Source organism: Camelina sativa, chromosome 11, assembly GCF_000633955.1.
Source record: "Camelina sativa cultivar DH55 chromosome 11, Cs, whole genome shotgun sequence".
In the NCBI taxonomy this organism is placed as follows: Eukaryota; Viridiplantae; Streptophyta; class Magnoliopsida; order Brassicales; family Brassicaceae; genus Camelina; species Camelina sativa.
The window spans coordinates 13027100-13044206 of NC_025695.1; the positions used below are offsets into that span (position 1 = coordinate 13027100).

Sequence of the window (17107 nt, forward strand, 5' to 3'; positions counted from 1 at the left end):
ATCCGAGGCCTTCATCTATATATATAAATATAATATAGACAAAAATGCAAATGCCGTCTAATGAATTAGGGAGGCCACAAATTAAACACTTCTCTTAAAAAATGAAAAGTCCATTACTTTTTAGGCATCAGTTCTTCCTTCGAGATTAAAATATAACAAAATATGGAGGATATGTATAACATATGTTAGTCGGAGTATTAAAATAAATGAGTTGGTAAGTCTTGTTAGAGAAAACAAGAGAGAATTTGCTATTGAAAACAATGAAACATGACCAAAAAGATTCGTAATATGACCCAATTCAGCCATAAAACTAAGAAATAAATCACATTTAGAGAATTTCTTCGGATTTTCAAAGACAACGTAATCGTGATCACACTCGTGCGTGTATTCAGTAATAGTTGGCCTCTTATACTTGGATCATCGATAAAACACTCTTGTGCAAAGAAAAGAAAAAAGTTTACGCGAGTATCCTCCTCTTTATGTAGTAATCTAGATTCAAATCTGCAAATTCAAGTTCTTTAATCTATTTATTTGCAAAATCAAGTTAGTGTTTGACTAAAAAAAAAAAAGAAGTTAGTTTTTGACCATACATCCCAAGGTGTACTTTTTTTTTTTTTTTGGTGCCAAAACATTCCAATTGGAGTACATTAAAATTAATTTTCTTACATACGTGTCGTCCATCTATGATTCTGTATTATTGGTTTACGTGCAAAAGGAGAAGGAGGTGGTGTATCGAGAAGTACGGATTTGGTTTCTCAATCAACAAGCCGTTTTAATAAACGAAAGAAGAAATTAAAAACTCATAATACGAGATTAGTTAATACTCAAAAGTGACCCCAAACAATTAATTATATTATATCATACAAAGAATTATTTGTTTTCTTCCAAACAAACTGTTGCTTCAATTTTAAGAACACAAGTTTCACTTATAATTTTTAGTTTGCATGAAAGATGTAGTTCCTACAGTTTTTACGCAAGTGTAGTTTTATTTTTCAGATATAATTGTATGTTTAAATGTTGTTTGTGTTCAATATCTAAAGTGAACTTTTTTCAAAACTCTCTCAGACACTAACATCAAAGTCTCTACTCCGCAAACTTTCTCCAACGTCGGTGTAGTTCCTGCTCACCGACGTCGGGATCTCTTATCTCTCCACCTTCCTCTCGTTAATCTTTCTTTTGTTTTTTAAGCTTTTCCCTGTTTTTATTTTTATTACAAATCCCTCTGACCTCCTTAGATCCCGGCGATTTCTCGATAGGCAATGACAAAGGGCGACAGTGGTTTCCGGTTAACCCCCTCACCTTTCCTCTGATTGCTTCAGCCGGTGTAACAGATCCACGAACATCCGACATGCACAACCTCCGATTGGGATGTCGTTTCACCCCTAGAAAAGCTTATATTGAGGCACCAAGTTTAGCAGGCGAGCTCCTCTCTGGACCACTAGCTAATCTTTATCCGGTGGAGACGTTGGAGGCACACGGCGTCTCCTTTTCCATGGCAAGAACCCATCCTTCCAAATTTGCTTTTTCGGTGTGGATACTCGATCCAGCCCCTTTCAACAACTTTGGCTTGCGTATGCTGAAGGCTTGTTCACTGGAGCTGCTCAATCTCTTGCAAATCTATTCATCCTCTCCGTACAGCCGCCGCCGCTCGCTCAATCCCGCTAGGTCAACCATCAAGAGCTTCGGTCTTCTTTTGGTGGGCCTTTCCTTTATTGTCGGCCCATTAACTTCTCAACAAGCTAAGCCCACGAGCACAAAACCCAGGTCAAAATTTTCTGAATATTTTCTAAGGCCTCTTCCATTGTTTCTTCGTTATCTTGATGGTAATGACAGAAGGCTCCTTACACCGTATATCGACAGTTTCGATGTGGGTCCATGAAGATCAATTGCAATCCCTGGTACAAAGCAACCTGTCGTTTATCAATCTTCATCTTAGCGTTTGGCTATTGGGTTTTCTGCCTTTGTTTTCAAACAAATCCAATGGAGGGAGGAAGATCGGCATTATGACTACGCCTCTACGGAGCGGTGGTTACCAAAATATTCTCAACCCCATGTGTCTATATCCCGTGTTCTCTGAGCCTAAGCATGTACAATCTACCAACTTCAGGGATATCTTCCACACAATGATTGGCCCAGCTCTAAACCTCTCTAAGCCCAGGTACGAGAATTTACTTCTCTTGTTGACGCCCAATTTTAGCCAATGGTGTGGTCAAGTTTACGAACTATGTGGATTCCACTTGAGTAGTAAAGCATCATTGTTGCTGTGGCGTCTCTCTCTTTCCTTGAGAACCTTGGTTATAGTATCCCTATCGGCTTTGACCCATGAATCCTATTGCTTGATGTTCTTTGGTAATTGGATATTGTTTCCAATTTGTCCGAGTCTAGTCTACGGCTTTGGTGTGATCAAGGTCATTCTCTACTCTATGGCAATTCTACCAAACATCTATAAGCCTCAGAGCTCCACAAACCTTGTTCAAAAACTTGTCAAGCTACCACCTCGTGTAGGCTTCCTCAAACCGGAGGGAAGTTTAGCTTTGACCCCTTTATTAACGGCAACCAGTCTGATGACAGTGGCAATCTCTTCATCCGTTTGGCTTGTCCATGGAAGAGCTATCGACAATCTTGATCTCACATGTACCAAAACTTCTTCAAGAATTTGGCTCAAAGCTCTTAAGAACTTATTGCCGATTAATCCTATTTTTCTTTGTTTCTATGTTGTTTTGGCATTGGGGAATGCCTTCTTATCTTGTATTCTAAGCTTTGCTGTAAGAACCTTGTCCTTTGATTAATGAAAGTAAGTGGTTTGACAAAAAAAAAAAAATGTTGTTTGTGTTTAAGATCGATCAATTACTGTCATGTCGTTCAAACTTCAAACTTTGAGTTGAGAAGCCCCACGCGAACAATAACGCATTCTTAACATCAGGCTTAGAAGTCAACTCTAAATTTGTTTTCTGACCAAATAATTTTCTTTGCTATCTAGAATATACTATACAAGTATACATCTCTGAATATGAAAATAGTATAAAGAACGTTTTGTTTCCTATAGTAATGGTCGACATAAATAATTCAGTAACTATAATAAATACAAAAATAATTACGCCCATGACAGAAAAAAACAAATCATGATAAGTAATTACGTTATAGAAGAAGAAACGTAGGGATGTTGGAGAACAATGGGCTTTCACTAAGCGGTATCAACTGAAACCATGGCTAGTTTCTCTTCACTCGTCAGATGACACAATTTTATATAAAGTTAATAAACACTATTTGGCCAATACAAATTACGCAGCAATTCGGGTACAAGTTGATATCAGCCTTTAGACATTTAGCTAATTTGATTTACCTAACTTGTGACTATAAGTAATTAACCACTGATTGGTCCAATTTATCTAAATTTTTAATTACATTAATGTTTAAATCATTTTCCCGTCAATAGCATACTCTTAAATTTTAATATATAATATAATAAGCAATATTCATCCATGCGTGCTGATATGGTTTTACTACAATTTGTCTTGCATTGCTTTAGGGTCCGAATGGTGACCGCGGTTTTGATTGTGCAAAAAAAGTGGTTTTAGAGTGCGGTACGTATCAACTGCGATACAAGCGATTTGCGAAACAAGTGCGGTTTATACAAAATAATATTTGATTGGTGAAAAAACTATTTGCAGTTCAGTATTAATTGTGTGAATGGTAAAAAAGAAAAAGCGGTGCGGATTACATATATTATAAATAAATTTATTAATAATTAGTATGTTTGTATATTATTGTATGTTATGAATTAATAATAAAAATAATTGTATTTATAAACCTTAAATACTATAGTTGATCAAAAAGTTTTTTTTTTGACATATTGATAAAAAGTTCAACTATAAAAAGATACAATTTTTTTAAAAAAATTATTGATTACTTTGATTTTTCCATAACATATTTGCAATGGTATCTCTTATTTGCGTCATAGCTTCTCTATCTGCTATCTCTGTTGCATCCATGTCACCTATATAATGCTCAAAATTTTGGTTGTTGTTCGTCTTAGTTATTACATCTGCAAAATCTGCATCCGAGAAATTTGAAATCCTGATGAAATTATGTAGTCCCACTGTAGCTATTACCACTCTTTTCTGAATTTGAGCATTATATCTTGGAAAATCAGAAAGTATTCTCCACTTCTTCTTCCAAACTCCAAACGTTCTTTCAATAACAAAACGTAAAGATGCATGACATTGGTTGAACAATTCATGGTTATTCCTTGGAGGAGGACCATAATGAAACTGGGACATATGATATCTCACAACTCGATTTCGTGATGATCTATAAGGAGCAAGAAATCCTTGTTTGTTTGGATAACCAGAATCAACGATATAATACTTATCTGATGGAGGCAAAGGAAACTCGGTATCACTTTGTTGTGCCATTTGCAGAACAGCTGTATTGTGGCATGATCCTGGTGCTCCATTCCAGATATATGTGAATAACATATTCAAATTACATATTGCCATGATGTTCAATGATGCATTATCGTGTCGATTCCAATACATTCTTTGTAACTCAGGCTTTACTTTGACGCATACATGAGTCTCATCCATAGCTCCAACGAATCCACTAAAATATGGCCAATATCTTCGGTCTACCTGAAGTCTTTCAGGAATTCGATAGAGTTCTTGTCTTGTTAGAGTTCTAATATAATCACATGCCAATAACTCAGTTGCCGTAAGAACTTCCCTAAATTTTCTCTGTACAGTTTCTTGATTTCGGCCAAATCTCAAACCAACATCACTTTGAACTTCATTATGCCCGCATATCTGTAAAACATAGCCACACTTTCTTCAATACTTATATTTAATGTTGGTTGTAGACCATAATTTGTTTGCAACCTATTACACAATGTCGTGAAACATGGAAGTGACATCTGTAATAACTGAAGACAAGCAACAACATCATGTTGTAGTCGATGCCATATATTTCTCCATCCCAAACCTCCATCAGTTTGGGCTGGTGCTCTTTGAAAATATCGATCATAATAAGCCAAAGCTGGTTGAATTACTAACTCTTCAAACTGTTCATTTTCCAAATTCCACAATTTAACTATCTCTTCGTAACTTAAATTGTTTGGGTCTTGTGATCGCAACTGACATATACGAAATGTCTGAAATTACAAACGATATTTCATTAAAGATAAATTATTTTAAAATCTCACAAAATACATAAAATTCAAAAATTAATTATAAAATATAAATCACAAAAAAAACATAAGCGATATTGATTAAGCACGGTATTATTCATCTCCTACATCACTTAGATGACTTTCATTTGGTTCTTGTGGGGTTTCCCAAATATTGAAAAGGCCTCCTGGTCTAGGTGTTTGTGGCATTCGTCCAGATTCAAAATAATTAGTGAAACCGATACCAGCTGAAGTTTCGTGTTGAGTATTCCTCACATTTTCACCTCGGTCACCTAGTGAAAATCCATATTGAACATTTGTTGGAGTTGTCCCAGATGAACCGCCTTGCTGAAAATTTGGTGTTTGTTGCCACGAATGTAAGTTGGATAGTGTGCTCCACTGTGAAGTATTAGGTGGTGTTCCCCACTGTGGATGAGCATTTGGTGGTGTGCCCCACTGTGGAGCATTTGGTGGTGTGCCCCATTGTGGATGAGCATTTGGTGGTGTGCCCCACTGTGGAGCATTTGGTGGTGTGCCCCACGGTTGATAACCATGACCCCAACCACCAAATGGATTTTGCCCTCCTAAATTATTACCTACAGATGATGGACTACCAGATGATAAACCTCCTGAATGGGACTCCCAAATGAATGTCCTGAGCTTAATTGTTTGGGCAAATCTTGGTTGTTTCGTGTAACACCAGTCATAGCTTCTAGCAATTGTAGCTTATCTTCGTCAGTGCTTCCTGCTATGTCAATAAAATACTTACGCCAAAAAACTAACTCCTTAAGTGCGTTAATGCATGCCCAATAAAATTTTGTGTACTTTGGTAGGTCTAGCGAAATGAATATTGCTTCCGCTTTTTTAAATTCGTCATAATCATCTTGGTCAAAACCGCCAGGAAGAAGTTGTTGAAAACTTTGTCGTTGAAATTCTTTGTACCCAGCGATGGTGTCTTGTATAGTTGTTTCAAATGATTGTCGCCTACGATTTCTTCGTGAACCACTTCCAATAGATACTCGGGAGCTTCCCCCAGATCTTTGTATGTTACTCCCACGTCTAGCAGTCGACTGCAAATTTAGTCTACTTCGTTGTTGGGTTCTGGGAGCGGAGTGTTGTAAGGTTTCATCGTCATCAATAGTAACACGATACACTTCTTCTTCTTCTTCTTGTGTCTCAGGAACTTGTGTTTGTGGTTCGTCATCACTTTCGGCATCTGAGTCATAAAGATTCTCATCTCCATCTCCATGCTCGTTAAGCAATTGTTCTCTTCTTTGACGAGAGGAGTGTTGAGATTGTGATTGAACATCATGTAATGCGAGACATCGTTTCATCACATCCCAAAACTCAGGCGGTTTTCGGTTGAAGCTTTAAGTTAATTTACAGCCCTAAAATTAAAGTGGATTAGTTTTAAAACCTAAATTTTTATACATAAGTTGATATGCAGAAGGATAATGTGTACTTACAAACTCTTGGTCCGCTTACCATGATTCAGATGCATATATCATAGATGTATCAGGATCAACCGTTATCCCAGTTTTATGCATAAGAACCTTCCATCTTTTATAGTTTTTTTTGAATTCATCCAGCTTGTTTTTGAAGAAACCATAAGTTATATCCATGTTGAACGCTTGATTGAACTTTTTAACCATATACTCTCTACCAATCGCAGTTGGATTTTTAAGAGTGTAATTAGACATGGCAATTGCTTCATCAAACAATTGAATTAATGTTTTTTTTTGGATGTGCGACCATTTGTACTTGTCTTTGTTCTACATATATTGTTTATACAATATTAACAACCAAGTAAATTTTAACTAATATAATATTTTCTAAAAAGGCAAAACATATATTTACCCGTACTGTTGTTTCTGTAGGAGGAGTTGTAATTTCACTTGGATTTGCTCGTCTGGAAGGATTTGTATTTCGTCGACGATTAGATGACATATCTACATTCATAATAATTAAACAATATGTTATAATATTCACTAAAAATACGTTTTGGAATATATACNATGCGAGACATCGTTTCATCACATCCCAAAACTCAGGCGGTTTTCGGTTGAAGCTTTAAGTTAATTTACAGCCCTAAAATTAAAGTGGATTAGTTTTAAAACCTAAATTTTTATACATAAGTTGATATGCAGAAGGATAATGTGTACTTACAAACTCTTGGTCCGCTTACCATGATTCAGATGCATATATCATAGATGTATCAGGATCAACCGTTATCCCAGTTTTATGCATAAGAACCTTCCATCTTTTATAGTTTTTTTTGAATTCATCCAGCTTGTTTTTGAAGAAACCATAAGTTATATCCATGTTGAACGCTTGATTGAACTTTTTAACCATATACTCTCTACCAATCGCAGTTGGATTTTTAAGAGTGTAATTAGACATGGCAATTGCTTCATCAAACAATTGAATTAATGTTTTTTTTTGGATGTGCGACCATTTGTACTTGTCTTTGTTCTACATATATTGTTTATACAATATTAACAACCAAGTAAATTTTAACTAATATAATATTTTGTAAAAAGGCAAAACATATATTTACCCGTACTGTTGTTTCTGTAGGAGGAGTTGTAATTTCACTTGGATTTGCTCGTCTAGAAGGATTTGTATTTCGTCGACGATTAGATGACATATCTACATTCATAATAATTAAACAATATGTTATAATATTCACTAAAAATACGTTTTGGAATATATACATGTTCCCCCGATGATGAGACATTATTTGATAAAATAATTAAATTGTTAACAAAAAAAGATATATTTTCCAAAAATACAATAGTAACTTTTTTTTTGAAAACCAGNAAGTGGATTAGTTTTAAAACCTAAATTTTTATACATAAGTTGATATGCAGAAGGATAATGTGTACTTACAAACTCTTGGTCCGCCCACCATGATTCAGATGCATATATCAAAGATGTATCAGGATCAGCCGTTATCCCAGTTTTATGCATAAGAACCTTCCATCTTTTATAGTTTTTTTTGAATTCATCCAGCTTGTTTTTGAAGAAACCATAAGTTATATCCATGTTGAACGCTTGATTGAACTTTTTAACCATATACTCTCTACCAATCGCAGTAGGATTTTTAAGAGTGTAATTAGACATGGCAATTGCTTCGTCAAACAATTGAATTAATGTTTTTTCTTGGATGTGCGACCATTTGTACTTGTCTTTGTTCTACATATATCGTTTATACAATATTAACAACCAAGTAAATTTTAACTAATATAATATTTTCTAAAAAGGCAAAACATATATTTACCCGTACTGTTGTTTCTGTAGGAGGAGTTGTAATTTCACTTGGATTTGCTCGTCTGGAAGGATTTGTATTTCGTCGACGATTAGATGACATATCTACATTCATAATAATTAAAAAATATGTTATAATATTCACTAATAATATGTTTCGGAATATATATATGTTCCCCCGATGATGAGACATTATTTGATAAAATAATTAAATTGTTAACAAAAAAAGATATATTTTCCAAAAAATACAATCATAACTTTTTTTTTGAAAACCAGTTACTTATATAAAAAGGGGAGCTATAATGGCTGAGAACAATAAATATTATAATTGTTATATATACTTAGGCATATATGTGTGTTATGTATGATACNTCCAGCTTGTTTTTGAAGAAACCATAAGTTATATCCATGTTGAACGCTTGATTGAACTTTTTAACCATATACTCTCTACCAATCGCAGTTGGATTTTTAAGAGTGTAATTAGACATGGCAATTGCTTCATCAAACAATTGAATTAATGTTTTTTTTTGGATGTGCGACCATTTGTACTTGTCTTTGTTCTACATATATCGTTTATACAATATTAACAACCAAGTAAATTTTAACTAATATAATATTTTCTAAAAAGGCAAAACATATATTTACCCGTACTGTTGTTTCTGTAGGAGGAGTTGTAATTTCACTTGGATTTGCTCGTCTGGAAGGATTTGTATTTCGTCGACGATTAGATGACATATCTACATTCATAATAATTAAAAAATATGTTATAATATTCACTAATAATATGTTTCGGAATATATATATGTTCCCCCGATGATGAGACATTATTTGATAAAATAATTAAATTGTTAACAAAAAAAGATATATTTTCCAAAAAATACAATCATAACTTTTTTTTTGAAAACCAATTACTTATATAAAAAGGGGAGCTATAATGGCTGAGAACAATAAATATTATAATTGTTATATATACTTAGGCATATATGTGTGTTATGTATAATACATATATATATATAGATTTGCACATGATATCTTATGAAAAAATTTACATATTTTAGAAAATTTATAATAATAGTAAATATTACAAAATTAATCTGAGAAGCAAATTATTACTTTTTATAATATTAGAATCTTTATACATTTAATTATATATGCTTGGTATAAAATATATGAAGTACATAACTTATTCTAAACTATTTATAAATTGATTAAAGTACATAAGTTATAACTTTAATAAATATTTCAGTTATTTAAGTTATTTTTGTTGGATAAAAATTATGTTAATAGTATCTAATTTAAAAATAAATAATGTGATGATCAATTCAAATTTCTTAATAACCAAAAAAATACAGTTTTAAATTTATAATTTTGTGATAACAATAATAATTAAATTATAAAATTAATTACCTTCAAAGTAATGATCCTATATTCTGGAGAGAAGGAGAAAAAAAGAAAAGGGAGGAAAAAGAAAAAGAGAGAGATATTTTTTATGTGTATTCATTTGTTTGCTTTCTTACCTTTTATATACAGTTTTTATTATTTTAAATATTTTTTATTATTTAGAGAGTATGGTTTTATTGGATCACTAGGTTTTGTGCGTAAAATTAAAGTGCGTTATTCTATCTCTTATATATTATTGTTGTTTTGAAATACGCAAATCATTCACTTAAAAAAAAAAACAAAAAACGCACACTAATGAATAAAAGTGATTGGTGACTCATTATCGTTACTGTACTTTTTTTTTTAAATCCGCAAATATACATGTCGCCATTCAACACCTTATTATTAAAAACTAATTAAGAGTACGAACACGTCGTTGTGAAGTATAATCATTATATAATTTACTCTACATTTTTTGTCAACGCATATCTAATTATTGCACTTAGTGTATAAGTCGATTAAATTTAATTATAATAAGCTGATCAATCGTAAAACTTAATCATACCGTCATATGTATTATTGCAAAACTTAATTAATACTACAAAAAAGTCGATCGTCATGACTCATAACAAATTAAATTTTAAAAATACTTCATCAGTGGTCAAAAGACTTTGAACGTTCTTAGTTTTTATAAAATATTATCAAAACATTGATCTAATTAATCTGAGAATCATCTAAGTCAGATTTTTAAAACATGACAAAGTTCACGTGCTCATGCATTACCAATCTAGAATCACATAACCCCTCTAATTTTAAGAACGTTCTCAATTCTCATGTTAATATAAAATTCATGAACATCATAATTTTCAATACATGGTGATCATAATTAACAATAATGTTAGTTTGACTTTAGTAAAAAAAGAAGAAGCTTAACCCTAATAATAAACATGGCGACACGCCGACACCGACACGTAGTTAGGTCTAATCTGATGAGCACGAAAGCTGATGTACGCATACGTACATTGATTATGAAAAGTCAAAATAACAAAGTCAATGTGTATTAAGAAACATGTACTGTACCAGTTAAACATGCAATTAATGCTTATTGATCAAATGATTTTTTTTTTTTTTTTCATATCGAAATTAATCGAAAAAGTGATCATTGTTTATACTATCGGGAACACGAAACATTGAATAAGTCTATGCTTTCGGGAGACGTAACGGGTACAGTACGGATCTGGAAGACCAGTATTATTATTTTTAAAATTACGTAAATTTCTTATTCTATTTTTTAAAAAAATACACTATAATAGTTAATTAAACATGAAAAAAAAAGGCTTTCGTTTTTTAGAATTGCGATGAAAATGCAAAACGACATTCACGCAAAACACAAAATGTTAAACAAAGTGTACTTGTCTACTTAAATCCATATTGATCACATAAGTAATAAGTTTAAAGACTATTATATTTTGAGAAAAAGCCCAATAAGACTAAGGTAACTTAGGCCCAATAAAAATACCCAATTCGTAATTGATAATGCTTTAACCGGCGCCGGGAAACCGCCGATGTGTTGTTTGTGATGGTAAGAAATTATGCGATTTCCCCGGAAAAACTGAGAATTTATTGTTCCGGTCATATAATCTACTCTCTTAGGCACTTAGTTCCTCGCCGGAATTCTATTTCCGGCTGTTATTCTTCAATTAGTAAGAGAAAATATGACCGACACTTCGCGTCCTCTGTTTTGTCTCCGGTTACTTCTATTGACTACAATATGTTCGACGAAATGTCCGAGAAAGAGAACAGGAAGGTGGAGTCGAGTTTTATGTTCTTGCGAGATGTACTTAGATCCTCCATGATGAGAACTGAGACTGAGACTCCAAGGAGTGTCCATTGTTTTGCTTTGAAGTGTGGTTTCCTACTAGATTTGCCTGTATCTTCACAGCTTCTGACGCTTTACGGTAGAACAGGGGACTTGGTGTCTTCTTTGGGTCTGTTTGGTGAACTGAAAGTCAAAGATGTGATTGTTTGGAACAGTATGATCACTGCTCTGAATCAAAATGGTCGTTACATTGCAGCTGTTGGATTGTTCGTTGAGATGATTCAAAAGGGAACTGAGTTTGATTCGACAACTCTTTTACTTGCAGCTTCCGCGTTATCTAGTCTACATCTTTCGAGGAAATGTTCAATGGTACATTGTTTGGCAATTGAGACTGGTTCGGTTTCTGATTCTAGCTTGTGCAATGCATTGATGAATCTATATGCAAAAGGTGAAGACTTGATCTCCGCAGAGAGTGTGTTCGCGCATATGGAGCATCGAGACATTGTTTCTTGGAACACGATTGTGACTAAATGTCTTGCAAATGGTCATCCGAGAAAATCATTGAAGTACTTCAAATCGATGTGTGGTTTAGGACAAGAAGCTGATAGTGTGACTTTTTCATGCGTTATCTCAGCTTGTGGTTCTCTTGAGGACCTTCCTCTTGGAGAATCGTTCCATGGGTTGGTTATACAATCTGGTTATAGCCCAGAAACTTATGTCTCTGTGGCCAACTCGATCATTTCGATGTACTCAAAATGTGGAGATGTCGAGGCTGCGGAAACTGTGTTTGAAGAATTATTGTGCAAGGATGTGATTTCTTGGAATTCAGTCCTTAGTGGGTTTGCTGCAAACGGAATGTTTCAAGAAGCATTTGGTATTTTGAAGGTAATGCAATCAGTGGATAAGATTCAGCCTGATATCGCCACTGTGGTTACAATAACTTCCATATGCGGTGATTTATGTTTGTCACAAGAGGGAAGAGCAGTTCATGGTTATACGGTTCGCAGAGATATGCAATCCAGAGCATTAGAGGTAATAAACAGCATTATTGATATGTATGGTAAATGTGGCTTAACAAGTCAGGCTAGGTTGTTGTTTAAGACAACAACAAATCGAGACTTGGTATCGTGCAACTCAATGATATCTGCTTTTGCGCAAAACGGGTTTACACAAGAAGCTAAGAATCTGTTTAAGGAAGTTGTTAGTGAGTATTCTTTTTCAAAGTTTAGCTTGTCAACTGTGTTGGCAATTCTTACATCTTGTGATTCCTCTAATTCTCTCATCTTTGGCAAATCAGTCCACTGTTGGCTGCAAAAGTTAGGGTTTGGGGATAATATCCTTTCGGCTAATTCAGTTATAAACATGTACATCGGTTGCAAGGACCTAACTTCAGCATTCCTACTGTTAGAGACGATATCTGATACAAGGGATCTCACATCTTGGAACTCTGTTATCTATGGCTGTGCATCAAGTGGTCACCATTTAGAATCATTGAGAGCATTTCAAGCAATGAGTCGTGAAGGGAAAATTCGTCATGACTTGATTACTCTTCTGGGTACTATATCGGCTAGTGGAAACGTCGGACTGATCTTACAAGGAAGGTACTTTCATGGTCTAGCTATTAAAAGTCTGAGGGAACCTGACACCCAACTACAGAACACATTGATCACCATGTATGGTAGATGTAAAGACATTGAGAGTGCAGTGAAGGTCTTTGGCTTGATCTTTGACCCTAACTTGTGTTCCTGGAACTGTGTGATATCAGCTTTGTCCCAGAACAAAGCAGGACGAGAAGTATTTCAACTCTTCAGAAACCTCAAGTTGGAGCCAAACGAGATCACATTTGTTGGTCTTCTGTCTGCCTCGACTCAGCTCGGGTCAACAAGGTATGGTATGCAGGCACACTGTCATCTCATTCGTCGTGGGTTCCAAGCTAACCCTTTTGTCAGTGCAGCACTTGTGGACATGTACAGTAGCTGCGGGATGTTAGAAACCGGCATTAAAGTCTTTAAAAATTCAGGGGTGAACTCAATTTCGGCTTGGAACTCGGTAATCTCTGCATATGGATTCCATGGAATGGGAGAGAAGGCAATGGAGTTATTCAAGGAATTAAGTAGTAGTAACTCAGGGATGGAACCAAACAAGAGCACTTTCATAAGCTTATTGTCAGCTTGCAGCCACTCTGGGTTTATTGATGATGGTCTAAGATATTACAACCAAATGGAGGAAAAATTTGGGGTGAAACCAGTTACCGAGCATTGGGTTTGCATTGTTGACATGCTTGGCCGGGCAGGGAAGCTAAGAGAAGCTTATGAGTTCATCACAAGTATTGGTGAGCCACAAAAGGCAGGTGTATGGGGAGCTTTGTTGAGCGCTTGTAACTATCATGGGGACACAAAGTTGGGAAAAGAAGTTGCAGAAGTTTTGTTTGAAATGGAACCAGACAATGCATCTTACTATATCTCCTTATCTAATACTTATGTGGGGTTGGGAAGTTGGGATGAAGCTGTACGGCTACGGAAGATGGTTGAGGATAATAATTTGAAGAAGCTCCCTGGTTACAGTATTATTGGCGTTGGTGTTAGATAGTGTTTCACGTTCTCTCCTATATCAGCGAATAGTTAAGAGGCTGTATGAGTAGCAAGAAAATAACATAACAATAGGCAATAAATTCCTTGTAAAATCCAAGTAATAACATCACTGTAATTGTTGAAAGCATACAACTCAGGAAATACAAAAGCAAAATAGTGAAACTTTTATTGCTCAGTTAATAAAAGCTGTAGTCGGAAAACGTGGAAGCAAAACTGATGAAACAACAATCATAAGCTTGACAGAAAAAAAACATCTGCTAATGCACTCGGAAAACAGATGGCTGCGCAAAATATCTCGAGCTCATAGATCAACTTCCTCTGAGCAAAAGCCATTCTGGTGCACAATGTTTATCCAGATCATGCCCTATATTCTGTGAATCCATAAAGGAAATGAAGAGAAAATAAACATTTCAGATATTGTTTCCATCAAATGTTGTGATTAATATAAGACATGATTGGATTTTAGAGACTACAGNAAGTTTTGTTTGAAATGGAACCAGACAATGCATCTTACTATATCTCCTTATCTAATACTTATGTGGGGTTGGGAAGTTGGGATGAAGCTGTACGGCTACGGAAGATGGTTGAGGATAATAATTTGAAGAAGCTCCCTGGTTACAGTATTATTGGCGTTGGTGTTAGATAGTGTTTCACGTTCTCTCCTATATCAGCGAATAGTTAAGAGGCTGTATGAGTAGCAAGAAAATAACATAACAATAGGCAATAAATTCCTTGTAAAATCCAAGTAATAACATCACTGTAATTGTTGAAAGCATACAACTCAGGAAATACAAAAGCAAAATAGTGAAACTTTTATTGCTCAGTTAATAAAAGCTGTAGTCGGAAAACGTGGAAGCAAAACTGATGAAACAACAATCATAAGCTTGACAGAAAAAAAACATCTGCTAATGCACTCGGAAAACAGATGGCTGCGCAAAATATCCCGAGCTCATAGATCAACTTCCTCTGAGCAAAAGCCATTCTGGTGCACAATGTTTATCCAGATCATGCCCTATATTCTGTGAATCCATAAAGGAAATGAAGAGAAAATAAACATTTCAGATATTGTTTCCATCAAATGTTGTGATTAATATAAGACATGATTGGATTTTAGAGACTACACTACCAACCTCGTGGTAGTTGTCCTAATCATCCAAGTAGTAGTATGAGCCAGCATTCTTTTGCTCCCTGTCCTTGGTCGACTCTAATTTGTTGATCCTTGGTCTGAAATTGGTGGGATCTCGTCTGAATGTGATGTTCAGATGCTGCAAGGGAACAAAAGACATATATGGAACTTATTAGCATCAGAACTGCTTTCTTCCCTTTCTTTCTTGCTACAAACGGTGTAACGCAGAGAAAAATAGGAGACTTACAGATAGGAAGAGATTCATTCCACTGAGAAGTGATTGAGGACAATTTGCAGTACAATCAATAGATGGTTGTCCTTCATACACAATGACTCGGTCTGCCAAATAGGTCGCCATTATAAAGTCATGCTCGACTATAAATGCAGTTTTCTTTGCGTGGAGAATGAAGCGCTTAATGACTTTAGAAGCCACGATACGTTGCTCCGAATCGAGATATGCACTAGGCTCATCAATCAGGTATATATCTGCAGGCTGCAGTGATTCATAAAATACATGAGATCACTGAGACAGAGAAACACAGCCATATACTATAGACTTTTTAAAACAGAATACTCACCTTGCCGAGACACAGAGCTAATGCAACCCTTTGCAACTCTCCTCCTGAGAGATTGACAACTTCTTGATCCATCAACTGCTCAATCTGAAGTGGTTTCATCACATCCGACACAAATTGAGGATGCATGTAAGAATCTCGAATCTTTTGATGTAGCAAGTGTCTAACTGAATTCTGAAACTTTGGGCTGATCTTTTGTGGCTTGTACGAAACATTGAATTCTGGTATCTCTCTTTCTGGTCCTTCTGTATCATCAGGTTTCAACAAACCCGCCTGCAGATATTACCAATAATACAAATTTAGGAGTACAGTACTTTCTGAAACTCTAACCACAAGAGAACATATCATGAAGGAAGAGAGTACCAGCATACGAATAAATGTTGTCTTCCCAGTACCATTCTCCCCAAGCATAACAATAATCTGAGAATCGGTGAATTCACCTTCTGACACTCTCAACCTGAAGTTTCCTTGAGTTTTGGTCATTGTGGGGTACTTGTACCTAGCGTACGACTGAATTTCTTCAGCACTTTCTTGTGGAGTCTCAGCAACCTTCGAACAAAAGAAAAGCCATTCAGGAACAAGATTGACTCCCTTTGTAAGATAACTTTGCCTCTTCACAATAAAAAAAGAAGTTTACCTTGAAGGTCAAAGATTCATCTCTAAAACGTAAATTTTCGGTAGGAACAAACCCAGCCAAGAAAATGTTGATTCCTTCTCTGACAGAAAAAGGGAGAGTCACCACACCATAGGCTCCTGGTTTCCCATAAAGACAGCAAATGAAATCCGACAAGTAATCAAGAACACTGAGATCATGCTCCACAACAATGACGTAGCTGGAAGAAAGAAAATACTGTGAGTAGCTAATTTTTCTAAAAAATATATATATCAGAAGTAGGAAAAAACAAACCTATTAGGCCTCAGTAGAGAACGAACAACTTGAGCAGCTTTGAGTCTTTGCTTAACATCGAGGTAACTAGATGGTTCATCAAACATGTAAATCTCTGCATGTTGTATGGCAACAACAGCGATTGCAAACCTCTGCAGCTCACCACCAGATAAATTCTCAACATCACGGTCAATGACCTGGTTCAGCTCCAGATCAGCACAGAGCTCTGCCTTCTTACCTCTCTCATCCTTCTGGTCAAGGACCTCTCCAACATTGCCTCGAACAGCTTTTGGGATGTGGTC

The 17107-nt window shown here is 35.3% G+C and overlaps 3 protein-coding genes, 2 long non-coding RNA genes and 1 pseudogene across 5 annotated transcripts in view; 1 reads left to right on the top strand and 5 right to left on the bottom strand.

Moving 5' to 3' along the window:
* LOC109127272 lies at nucleotides 3900–4658 on the bottom strand. The gene has a single exon (XM_019231847.1). It carries the CDS (start codon nucleotides 4584–4586, stop codon nucleotides 3900–3902), a length of 687 nt encoding a protein of 228 aa, XP_019087392.1. The 5' UTR covers nucleotides 4587–4658.
* LOC104727921 lies at nucleotides 5276–8590 on the bottom strand (annotated as a pseudogene).
* LOC104723118 lies at nucleotides 6901–7140 on the bottom strand. Its single transcript, XR_757285.2, has 2 exons — nucleotides 7019–7140; nucleotides 6901–6933 (listed from the first exon to the last, which is right to left on the bottom strand). It is a non-coding gene; the product is annotated as an uncharacterized LOC104723118 (long non-coding RNA).
* On the bottom strand, nucleotides 8956–9222 carry LOC104723119. Its single transcript, XR_757286.1, has 2 exons — nucleotides 9074–9222; nucleotides 8956–8988 (listed from the first exon to the last, which is right to left on the bottom strand). It is a non-coding gene; the product is annotated as an uncharacterized LOC104723119 (long non-coding RNA).
* On the top strand, nucleotides 11367–14359 carry LOC104723120 (pentatricopeptide repeat-containing protein At4g19220, mitochondrial; the record flags this gene model as incomplete). The annotated part of the gene is made up of 1 exon (XM_010441432.2): nucleotides 11367–14359. A coding segment is annotated over one exon (2850 nt), but the record flags the coding sequence as incomplete, so codon positions are not given.
* LOC104723121 (ABC transporter E family member 2) overlaps nucleotides 14918–17107 on the bottom strand; it is a 5168-nt gene continuing 2978 nt past the window's right edge. The window contains exons 8-14 of the mRNA XM_010441433.2: nucleotides 16827–17101; nucleotides 16557–16752; nucleotides 16283–16468; nucleotides 15923–16192; nucleotides 15592–15837; nucleotides 15349–15483; nucleotides 14918–15237 (exon numbers count right to left, since the gene is read on the bottom strand). Of these exons, the coding sequence (XP_010439735.1) occupies nucleotides 15364–15483; nucleotides 15592–15837; nucleotides 15923–16192; nucleotides 16283–16468; nucleotides 16557–16752; nucleotides 16827–17101 (1293 nt within the window). The 3' untranslated portion in view covers nucleotides 14918–15237; nucleotides 15349–15363. The remainder of the gene's footprint in view (nucleotides 15238–15348; nucleotides 15484–15591; nucleotides 15838–15922; nucleotides 16193–16282; nucleotides 16469–16556; nucleotides 16753–16826; nucleotides 17102–17107) is intronic.